General features: G+C 45.4%; 1 protein-coding gene across 1 annotated transcript in view; it reads right to left on the reverse strand.

The window, feature by feature from the left end:
* The window catches only part of CCDC9B (coiled-coil domain containing 9B), a 55,619-nt gene that overhangs the window by 4,458 nt on the left and 39,006 nt on the right, over nt 1-12,155 (reverse strand). The window contains exons 11-12 of the mRNA XM_040608795.1: nt 10,082-10,139; nt 8,910-9,727 (exon numbers count right to left, since the gene is read on the reverse strand). Of these exons, the coding sequence (XP_040464729.1) occupies nt 8,942-9,727; nt 10,082-10,139 (844 nt within the window). The 3' untranslated portion in view covers nt 8,910-8,941. The remainder of the gene's footprint in view (nt 1-8,909; nt 9,728-10,081; nt 10,140-12,155) is intronic.

Consider the following 12,155-nt stretch of genomic DNA (forward strand, 5'->3'; position numbering starts at 1 on the left):
GTGCCACATCCAGTGGGAGCAACGTGCAGCTCTGTGGCCCAGGGGATGGACTGAATGTACCAGTCTCGATGAAATGCTCCCAGTCCTCCTCTGGGTTAGTTAAGACTACTTTAATCTCTTCTTTTGTCTGAAGGACTGTATGGTTTTGTGTGTGTTTGTGCAGCACCTGGAGCCACATGAGGAAGGGCTGATTTTGCATAGGGCTTTGTGGTCCTTTTCTGAAACCTTGCCTGGGGATGCAGCACTTGTGTTCGCGAAGTGTCACCTTTTCTGTAGTGAAAAACCTAACCTGTAAGTGGAGACTGCTGTCCTGTAGCTGCCTGCAGACCCAGATATGTTGATTTTAATTGGGAAAGACAGACTTTTTTTTTCACCTCTCCTTGTAGTTGCCAGATGCTTGGCTGCTGCTCAGAACTGCTGAGCTGGCATTTTCCTGCATCCATGTTTAAATCCACAGATCTGCCTTTTGCTGATGCAGATTTCAGCACCCAAAGCTCCCAAGAAAGCACAGAGAGGGGATATAAAAAGAAAAACTGATTAAATACCATGAAGGCAGGAGAGGCGATAGTAAGCTTGGCTCGCATAAAAAGGAAACCTCTACAGGAATCATTCAAGGACACAGCCATGGATATCTAGTAAGGAACTGCACTGAAATCGTACCTGAGGTACTGAAATAATTGATGCTGAGAAGAGACTCTTAAGACTTTTGTGCTGGAGACATTTTTCATTGCCCTGTACATGTGCAACGGATGGGGTTGGCCACATCCTGCTGCTGAGGGGGTGCTTAGGGCTGCAGCAGCACATTTCTGGGATTTAATGCTACTGGGAAGGGCCAGGAAGCAGATTTTCAGAGTTGCTCTTGGTGGTCCACATATTGTAAAATAATCTGCTTTGAAAGTCAGAACTGACACCAGAGCTAGCTCTGTTTATTGTTAATCTCTTTTATTATTAATGGTTTCAAAAGTCTGATTGACAGCCCTGTGCTGTTATTGCCGGTAGACAATTCTCATTCCTGTTTTGCAGTATTATTGTTTCCATGCAGACACCTTCTTGCTGTGCATGAGCGAGTCCTTACAGCCAAGATACTGGTGGGCTTTAAAGTAATTACTTCTCTTAGTAATTAGACATAGTGATTAGCATTTCTCTCATTTCAAACTGTATCCTCTTTTCCATGCATAGCTCAAGGGCTGGTCGGAGATTTAGCAAGCTCCGTGCTAGCGTGACTGTTGTCAGTCAGGGCTCAGGAGAGCGATGCGGCTGTGTGCTGCCTTTGACTGTGCCATCAGCAGCAAGGGGATGCAGTGCCAAATTCCCCTCCGTGTGTCACTGTCACATGGGAGGATTAATGCAGATCGCTGGTGGTCTATCTCAAAGGCTCCAGCTGCCTCACATTTCCCAGCCTGGCTGGATGTGGGACATCACTGGGATGACTTTCACAGCCAAGCCAACAACAGCCTGTTGTAGGACCTACTGGTTAAATCTCGTGTCATGGGGGTAGATGTACATGAAGTCCCTGAAGACTAAAGCTGAACATAGCTGATGAAGTCTGGCAATTTGGCTCATCTTCCTTCATCTGAGATTAGTGCCATCCATCCTCTGCTTGGGTTGGAAGACATAATGTTGTTTGGTCTCTCCGGAAGCAGGCCCAGAGTTTCCAGAGACAATTTTGTTCTTAGTGGACCACTCAGACAGTCTCATGAAATACTGCAAGGCAGATTCAGGCATGACGTGTAAGGACCATCTGTTAGACATCATCATACCAGATTTTCTCGCTTAGCTTTTTAAAAATGGAGATATATATATATATATTTATCTGCTCTTCCCAAGTGTACTGTCAGGCCAGAAAAAAAGATCAGTAAGATCATGAGGCATCTTCTGTCTAGCGCAGGCCATTAGACATCCCTGAATTAATTCCCATTTGAATTAGAACTGATTATTTAAGGGGAAAAAAATCCTAATCCTGTCTAGATTTTCCACTGGTAGAAAAAATATCACTGCAACCCTTGATGAGCTTAAATATGTAAAGGCAGTCTTTGGTGGAGATTCCTTTTGGAGTGGTTTAAGATATTGTCACTCTCTGTAGTCTGCCTGTTCCTTCTCAACAGCAGAGCTGGCAGAAAGGAAGATGGGGCTGTGCCGTGGCAAGGCAGGCCCTGATGTGGTACAACTAACTCCTTTTCATGTGGGGTTTACATTAAGAGGGTTAACACAGTGGGCTGAGGTACGGTCACGTGCTCCCTTCTGCCAGCTCTGTCATAACGGCAACAACTGCAGGCTACAAGAGCAGCTCCATTTTCAATGTTTAAAATGGCAACAGCTTGCCTGTCAGAGCCCTAAATTATGTTTAGACTTGTTAAGCTTGAGTAAATAGCCATAAGGAAGTACAGGTGCTCCAATGACTAGCTTTGGCCTGGGACTCTTGATGCACTAACAGCTTCTAATAGTTCCTTCTCTCCTCAAGTCACCCTGACAAACCAAAGAAGAGACAGAAGCTCTTGAAAAGTGCCAGAGAGGTTTAGGAGTACAGAGCCTACATTTCCAGATGGGATGTATATGCTAGTTGTTCTGGGTGTCAGTGAAAGCATCTGCTTTGACAGTGGTCACCAACTTTTGACAGAAGCATACACAACTGTCATCAAATCCATCCTGTCGCTGTCAAAAGCACGACACCGGTACCTCATGCCTGCCAAAGCACGCTGGTCAGGCCAGCCTAGAAGGTGATAAGAGTCCCTGCTTCAACCATGGCATGCTTCCAAGTCACCTGTCCTCTGACAGGGAGCAACCTTTTTCTCATTTTCCCATATTTATTCATGGGATGCTTCAATATATTGATTCTTGCACCAGCACTGTTTTCTGGCTTGAATGTTTCTCCTCCTCCATGGGTGTTCCCTACTGCACTGTATTTACAGAGATCACAACTCCCATCACTTTCTGCCTTCATTTTGCTAGACTAAACAACCATTCCCTGAACATCCCTGGAGTCCTTCCCTGTGCCTCTTCAGTTCAAGTACATTTCTCTTGAACCATTCTGACATAAAAAAAAAATTCCCTGTGTTTTCCACTGTTAACAGTATTTTCCCATGTCGTGCCACGAGAAGGGCTTTCCATCACTCTAGAGGTATGAAGATAACTGTGCCAAGTCCTGTATTAAGCCATACCACTCCCTAATTCTACATGAGGACTAAGCTTTCCACGTTGGTGGTACATGGTACTAAGACGTGCTCTGGGAATTGGAAATGCCGACAGCATAATGGTGGGCTCCAGAAGGTGATGTGGACTGCAGGAAGGACCAGGGAGGCCGATGCTATTCAAGTCAAGCCCTTGAGACCTCACCCTGCCAATCCTAGGCCAATTTCCAAGACATAACAGCAGATGGCATCTTCTTGTCTCCTGAACCTTAATGAAACTGATATATTCTTTGGTAGCTCCATAAATGTATTGAGAAGTGTTGGTTTCTGCTTGTACTGCTTCCTGCACCAACCTTTAGCACTGGTTTACATCAGAAAGCTGACCTCTTCTGACCTCCTCAGTCCTGCAACACACAGGCCCTGCCTGCCCCACTCCTGTTTACGTCAGCCAGAGCGGCAAGGTCAGATCCCTGGAGCTGCTCTGGAAATCTACCCCCAGCTGCATTTTCTCTAAAGATGTTAAGATTAATTTTCTCAAGAGAATTCAGGGAAAAGCTTCTGTGGTTTTTGTGTATCGTTTACTTCTCTGGGACTTGTTGGACATTCTCCAGGGATTCCAGTCCTGCACTTCGGGTAAATATTTATTCCTTGTTATTTGAAGCAAAGGATAAAAGCCCCACCACACTCTCTGCACAGCATCTCCAACTGGTTTGAAGGTGCTGGCGATTTTTAGTGCCATAAATAGACATTAGCAGTGGAAGCTGTGAAACTCACATGGGGGCTACTTACTGCAAGGAGCTGCTGTTCTGCAGAAATGGATGAGTAGCATCTGCAGTGGGGAGTGAGATCTGCACATTAATGTGTGGGGGACACGGGCCCCACAAAGCCCAGGAGCACAGCAGGTGGAGAGCACATTGTTATCACTGATCACTGATGTTTACTGCTGCTACAGGTTATCTGCTGTGCTTTGCGACGTTGTGAGGTCCGTGAACAGAGGGCATGTCCCTGGCATCACATGAAGTGACCTGGTACAGGATTTTCTACTGGATGGGAATTCCACAATATAAACTTTTCAACGGTATGATATTTTTACAACCCTTTCAGGGTTGATAGGTTGTATTTTGCAAAATCATACCATCTGTTTCAACACTGATTTTCCAAAAATTGCACAGTATCAAAACTGAATCACCAGTATTTAAAAACATAACATTAACATTTTCTGTTTAGAAAAGGTTTAACAAGGACTCCAGTTTGGGCTTTATGAAATATGAGATGTTGAAGCAGACACATTTCTGGTACATGCATGGCATTTGTCAAATCTGTATTTTTCACTGAAAAAAACCCCTATCTCACTGGTAAGTTACCTGCTACCTCCTAGCAGGAAATCATTAACCAGTCTTGATAACCCATGACAACAGATTCTTCCAGATGCTTCTCCTTAAGGCTAGTCATATTGCATGTAGGTCTGGTTTACATTAATCATCTTCCTTTTTCTCTACAAAGTCTCTGTCCTCCAAGACAGTAGCCATCCAGATTATAATTTGGGTTCTTGGCACAGACTTTGCTCATGTATTCTACCAGGTGCTTCAGGTCATTCCCTGGTGTAATGTCCACTGGGTACGTGGACACAGAACACAGTAAAGATTTCCAGCTGACCTGGATTTACCAAAACAGAGCTGCTCGGTACCTCCTGGAGGTTTGCAGAACAACAACCCATTTACCTTGCCACATAAAGCCCTTCATCAAACAAGAAAATTTGTGATACCATTGCTCACACACCACAGGGTGAAAGACACCCCCTCCTTCCCCTGCTGCAGTGGGATAACATTGTAATTGTGTTGGCTTGATGTCAGATCAACACAGTTAGGTACGGACACCTGCAATTCAGTGTAAGCATCAGCTGTTAAAAAATATACAGAGGCACCAGCCCATAGCCTCTTAACTGGATTCTGGGCTATTCACTGAGGACTAGCTGTTCCTTAAAGATTATACTCAAGTGGTGAGAGGAAGCAAATAATTAAGGCAGTTTGGGCACCTGAATTCATGGTACTAGGCACAAACAGAATAAATAAACTCTTAATTTTGCATTCTAACAAAAAGTGCAGCTCTTCATTTAATGCTTGATCTTACTGCTCTTTCAGCTTCTTGAATGATGCTCTTTTCCCAGTTCTTGCTAAAGCTTGCTCTGCTGGATAATGCTGCGCTTTTATTAGATAGGCTGAAAAAGGCAGAATCATCAGCCTGCCACATGGTTACATTCGTGATGGTACTCAGCTGATGTAGCAATGTTTCCCTTGAGCACAGCCACACCTATTAAGTCCCTTTGTGGGCCACCCGCAGTGGCTTTGCTGAATGCAGGTTTCCTACAGGTTGCATTTTGGGCAATCCTTTACCTAAAGCATCAGCTGCAGGCATCAGGCTCAATAAGCAAAAAAAAAAAACAAAACCCAAACCAAAAACCCAAGTAGAAAATCCCACCAAAGATTCTAACATCCCTCAAATGGGGGCAATCCTAAGGGATCTGGTTCCAAAGAATTGCTGTGAAGTAACACTTCAGGGAGAATTACATGAAAATAAAGTAGAGCTTTGCAGCTTTTTATGCATACTGTGGTCTAAAACTAATCTGTCTGTAGAGCACTGGGAAACAGAAGCCAAGGGAGAAGGGAAGTGACTGTTACCAGCCGGTGGTTATTTATGACTGCCATCTGTGTCATTGTGCAGCCTGTCATGTTGATTTGGGAACTTCAAAGCAACAGCAGGAATAGACACGAGACCTTTTCACTCCAAAGACACTGACAACTTAACCGACTTGAGCCAAATGAGCTATTGCTTTTTTGGTGGTTGTTGTTGTCATTGTTGCTATTTTGTTGCTCCTAGGAGCCCTGCTGTCAAGCCATACAGATGAACTGTTCTCCTTGTGCTGAGCTAGTGCTAGAGAAATCCAGGTCTTGCTTTTTTTTTTTTTGTCTGCCAAGGGATGTTCCTGACAAATTGGACACAGGGAGCAGACAGCTAAAGACAGGCCCTTCTGTCTTCCTCTTGGCTTTTCTCCCCACTACAGATAGATAAATCATGGCAGAATTCACCCTGTCTGCAAGTGATCTTGTTTGGGAAAGCCAACCCTGATAGTGGCATGTCACTGGTGCAAAGGGAGAGGTCAAATTGCTTTGTGCTGACTTCAGCAGATAGGAGGTGACGTTGATGCCCTAGAACATCATTAAAGACTAACAGGCAAGCAGCACTCATGCACTCGTTCTCTAAATGCTCTTGCAGCTGACAGAATGAAAAAAAAACCCAAACCAAAAACCTGGAGAAATCTATTGCTGGGATGGGGAAACACAGAAACTGTGGCACTGGCTCACCCTGGTACCTCCGTGGGTGGTGAGAAAGCCAGAGGCTTCAGTGGAAAGTGAAGAAACCTTCAAATGAAACAACCACAGACTGGTGTGCTCAGAGAGGACTAAAGGAATGAAAATGCATTCTCTCAGTTTAAAATTTGATGTAGCTGTGTTGCTTCCTGCGATTCTAACACAGATCAGCACTGCCACTTTAAAGGCCCTCACCCCAAGTGACCTGCCATCCATATACTGCACAGGGTTCCTCTGGAATCGGAAGCATCTCCTAAAATAAATTACAGGAAAGAGCAAGAAAGGAATGTATTTTGCTTTAATTCATCTGCCTCAGAAGGTGGTACCTGATGCTGAGTGCATAGTTTAGGCACACCTAGAAACTCATCTTAACCTATTTGGGAAAGAGAGGAAAGTGAGGCAGGAATACACTCTCTTGTGGGGGCACACTCAGGCAAGGGAAAGTTTCAGCTAGGAAGTAGATGGGAAGGCAGGCAGAATGAAATGGCAGTGGGTAACTGGGACACCAGTTAACCCCTCATTTTCCCCTGGCATTACTACACTTGGTGTTTCCCAAGTAATAAATATTTTCAGAGAACAATACTAGTCTCAAGTTCCAGCTTAGCCAAGCAGATATGTGAGTTCTTAAGTGCAAACACCAGGTTAAGTCACCTTCTTTTCTCCAAGACATAAAGGTACGTTTATAATTAAGCCTGCTGTAATGAGTTCAGTGAGGAGTGATGGAGTAAAGAGCCATGCTGAAGTGAACTCGGGGCCCTACTACCAAACCATAGGAATCTCCATTGCTGAGATGAAAATGGACTATTTATTGTTTCTTCTTAGCTAGTGTCTAATTAAAGTTATCCCGAGTGAAAAAAGTAGTCATCAGTTCCTTCATCCTCTACTTTGGGGGGATTTTTGGTAGGCTGGAGAGGCATGGCCTGGACAGTAAACTCCCGCTATGTGCATCCAGGTGTCTTTAACATTTTCCTAAATGCTATTGGAATTCATTTCCCTCACTTGAAGGAATTTTAGTTCAAACACAGACCTAGCTCCTGCTGGTTCTTAGTGTTTTGCCTTTTTTTAAATAGCTGTAACGCTTGCGCTTCTCCATGCCTTTTGTATAGTATTGGATTATAGTGAAAGTCTTTGTTAGCAGCTTAACCACTTCATCCCTAAGCTCATTTGTACCTCTGGGATGAATACTAAGCAATACCCGGTGACAAGCTGCTGGGTCGGGGTCTGAAGAAAAGCCTGCTGGAATCAGGGAAAGGCACTTGGTGGGGGTGATCTGCCTGCCTCGCTTTGAGCAGCTAATTGCCTGAAGTGCCTACTTATGGAATATAGCTGCTGCCTTTCTACTTAAAGGATAGAGCCAGGCGCAGCCCGAGAGCAATTCTGGTGTTAGCAAGAGCTGGATTGCATTCTGGAAGTGCTCATCTCTCTTCTTTGAAGCAAAACAAAGCCCAGATCTTAAGTTAGGTGCCTGTGAGCTCAGCCTGAGTTAGGTGGGGTGAATTGCAACCTTACTGCCTAACCTGGTAATAGAATCACATCCTGACTTACTGGTCCGATTCAGCACCTGTGGGTATGATATCCTGATCTGTGCATGACATTGCCTGGAAAAAACACGTCTTGCCAAGGTAGCTGCCAAAGAGCCCCTACACTCTCTCCTTGCCTCTTCCCCCTAATTTCTACAGTACTTTTCTGCCTGTCATACTTTGGTGTTTCTCTTGGCTTTTCTTGTTCTGCATTTACCCCGCTGGAAGAAACTTCTTTGCTTGCATAAAACCTGGAGCATTGCTATGTAACCAGATCTGTTCTTCCTCCTTTAGGTTTGGCTCATAAACCTTTTTTACGGGAACCACCTCACCCTTTGTATTTATAACTGCCTTGCACATTAGTGTTACCACATGTGTAAGCCAAAGTATAGCATTCACAGATCTTGTACTGTGAAGAGAACCCCACATGCAGCCCACCTTCTTCAAACTACTGTCCACGATGTGGGTTTCTATAGCTTTGCAAGTGTTTTGGGAAAGGGGCCATGCTGACCTCAAGTTACTGTAGTTGTGATCACCCCAGAGACAGAAATAAATTAATCCGGCTATCCTTTCTGAGAGTTATCCCTTCCCAGGAACAGTTTCAGTTTGTGCCCTGACTAATGCATGTCATCAGCCAGACTCAGCAGCCCAGTCTTCTGTCCAAATTTTCCTGTCTAACTTCCCATTGCTTCCCTGACCAGTCCAGGACAGCTCTTTGGGATACACAGATTTAGACTACCTGAGGGATCCATATAATTATTAATGAACATTTCTGGATAGTTATCTGGTGTGATGCATTATGGTCACGGAAGACGCAGTCGTGGACCTGTACTATGGCTGACTGTGTTAATGGGATAACAAACACACCACAAGGAGTGGGCTCAGGAACTCACCTTCTGTCTCAGGCAAACCAGTGCAATCTTTGCTAGTTGAGAGTGTCCCCACTGTCCTTGTCCTTGCAATCCTCAGCCTGGTCCCCTTCCCTGGGCTGTGATTTTGCCGTGTCCTGCTTGGACAAAACAGTCTTGTCAGAGTTGGCTTTCCCTGGGGGCAAAGGCTCTCCTCTGTGTTCAGTGCCTTCAGCATCTTCACCTCCTTTCAGTGCAAGTGTCTGCCCCTGAAGGGCAGTGTTATGGGTTGCTTCCTCCCCTCTTGTTTTCACCAGCTGTCCTTGACTTGCATCCAGTCTGTCTCCTCCTACTGTGTCCAGCTTTCCTCCATGACTGTTTGAAGAGTCCTCAGTGGACTCCTGCTCTGAAGCTGTGTTTTTCTCTAAGCCAGCTCCATCTAAATTCGCTCCCATGGGCAATGACAAGGTCTCCTCACTGCCACGCCTGGTGGCCTGCACAGTGCTTGGAAGGCTGCTCTGTGAAGCAGTGCTGTCAGTGCTCTCCTTCTCCTGGCAGATGTCAGAAGTGCCAGGTTTCCCATTGGCATCTTCCACAAAGCCTTCCTTACTTGGCTTGGGCCCTGGCTCCGAGTCACCTGTGCTGGCTGCAGGTGCCTCCATGCTGAAGCTCTTCATGCCTCTCCGCTCCTCCTTCTGGCCATTGTGGGCAGACTGGACCTTTCCACCTCGTAGCCTTTGTGATGAGGAGGCACCCTGATCTTGGAGGCTTGGCTGTTTCACCTTCTCCTCCAGTTCAGCTGTGCAGTTCGCTTCCACCCCATCCTCACCTCTGTTCTTCCGCTTGTCCATACCAAAGCTCCTCTGAGAAAAGAAGAAGATACTCAGTTCAGCTTATTGGAATATCAATATATGGTATTCCCTGTCTATAATGGTACTCAAAACTTGAGGAAAAATTTGCCAAGGCCATTAAACAATGAAAAAAGCTGTAAGTGGAGAAGAGAAGTGTTCAGGGACCAGAATAAGTGGAGTGGTTGTGCTGACAAAGGGTCAATGCAAGAAGTGAAGCTGCTCTCACATCATGCCACCTGGAGAGTGTAATGAGGGTACATTTATCCTAACATAGAGGTGTCCCAGCTCTGCAGTGGCTGAGAGCCTTCAACTTTCCTGATAATGCATGTTTTGAGAAAACAGCCAGCCTTGAACTCATGAACTCACCTGGCTGTCAAGGTCATCCTTCAGAAAAGACATGTCCTCGCCTTCTTTTGCGTCCCATCTGTCAAGAAAAAAAAATATCAGAATTTAGGCTTTCAGGTTCTTATATAGCAAACCCCTTCTCCCTGCCTGACACCTGGAGAGGAATTTCTGCCAGGCCATACATTCCTTGTCTGAGCTCGCTGACCAGGCAATGAGAGATAAAGGTGGCAGACATGACTAGTCCAGTTCCTTTCAGCATCTGTAAAGCACACAGCCCATCCACCAGAGACACTCATCTGAGATAGCTAAATCTTAATGAACTGGTTGTTATAATTCTAAATGTAGTGAAAACATAAAATCCAATTGCCAGAACAGACAATTGTCCCTAGACTAATAAGATACACAGTTTGTTTATGCTGATGTCTGCCATAGTCTTGTCCTGCTTGTCTGAGACTGCCCTAGTGTCCCAAATCTCCACAACAGCAGACATGGAGGCAAACACTGAAGGATAAAATTGCTTTGAAGTAGCCTGGGAAATTGGAGATGTGGAGATGTGCAAGCAGACTGCAAGAATAGCCATAAGGATTAGACTGAAGGTCCCCCTAGCCCAGGCTCTCTTCCCCTCTCAGCACCACTAGCAGATGCTTAGGGTAGAGTTTGGAAAGAGCGCAAGCATGTTGGTACCTCCCCTTTACCCTACCCAGCTTCCAGAAACGTGCAGCTCTGGGATTTCCTGAGCCTAAGATGGTATCTCTGGGTTGAGTCATGCTTAGCAGACAGTGTCTTCCAAGGATTTGTGTAAGTGCATTTTGACCCCATAGTAAATTCCCAGCAGCTACAACATCCTATGCCAAAGAGAGCCACAGCTTAGTTAAAGGCTGCAGGACAAACTGCTTTCTTTTGCTTGTTTGAATTTGATAAGGTGAATATAAATCCGAATCTGGCCATGCAGTGCTACTGGGCAGGGAATGGGTCTTAGCAACCCTTACCTTATATGTGTCCCTGGCAAGTTATATCACACACACACAACTAGTTTTTATATATATACACACATATTTCTCCCTGCCCTATAAACGCATCATCTGCAAAGGTGTGTGAGATTAAATTCTTCTCTAGATAGACTCAGCTGGGCTTACTGGTCTCTTCATTCAACAGATTTGGACCAAGATACAGAAATGAAAACACATATTTAGATGACAGCAGAGTCAGGCATTTCCAGAGGCAAATGTGTTACAGTGATCCCATGTGCCCTTGTGAAACTTGTGTGGGAATTACCATCACAGGCTCCACTATACAATCACACTAAGCTGCTCCACACTGTCTTTTTATCTAGCAAAGTCCTTAGGGCAGAAGTGAGTTGCATTTGCAAGCACCTCAAGGTGCTCTACAGAGTTTAGAGCTGGATGCAGTGTCCTTAATAAGCCAGAGGGCAAAGCAGCTTGGAGCAGTCCTACAGGGCTTAGAGCCAGACCCAGCACCCAAACCACAGCCAGTGAGTCCTTGCCCTGAACACAAAGTAGGTCCCTGCTGTGGTGCCAGCTCAAGCTGCAAAAGGTCCCCCTTTATTGGAAGCAGCCCCCACCACAGGGATTGTGTTTTCAGTGGTGCCCTGCAAAAGCTCTGAAAGTCAGGCTGTAGGGATAGAGCTCCTCACACATGGTCAACCGTGTTAAATTTCAGCGTGGGCTGCCCTCATGATCAGTTCCCTTCTGCACTCAGCATTGATGCAGGTGGGGCTGATGTCTGCGTTCCCCAGACAGGTACCCTAAACAGAGGAATGACTTGCTGATCGCAGGTTTCTGCCTCTCCCTACTCTATCTACTCTACTGCTGCATGGCTCCTGCAGAGCCATCCCAGAACAGGCCACTTCCACGAGTCTAAAGATAGGCAAAACTAGCTAGACAGCAATTTTGAAATATTCAGCATCTCTGCCTCACATGTTCCTCTTCCCCATCGTTACCGCTAAAACACCAGAGTGTGTTATTAATCACTAACATGCAATGAAAATACTCAGTGCATTCCCTAGCATGGCTGCTGCTATCCATGACAGATGCTTGGGATATGGGAACTTGGCTCCAAACTCTTTACAGGGTGA

This window comes from Falco naumanni, chromosome 10, assembly GCF_017639655.2.
Source record: "Falco naumanni isolate bFalNau1 chromosome 10, bFalNau1.pat, whole genome shotgun sequence".
NCBI classification, from domain to species: Eukaryota; Metazoa; Chordata; class Aves; order Falconiformes; family Falconidae; genus Falco; species Falco naumanni.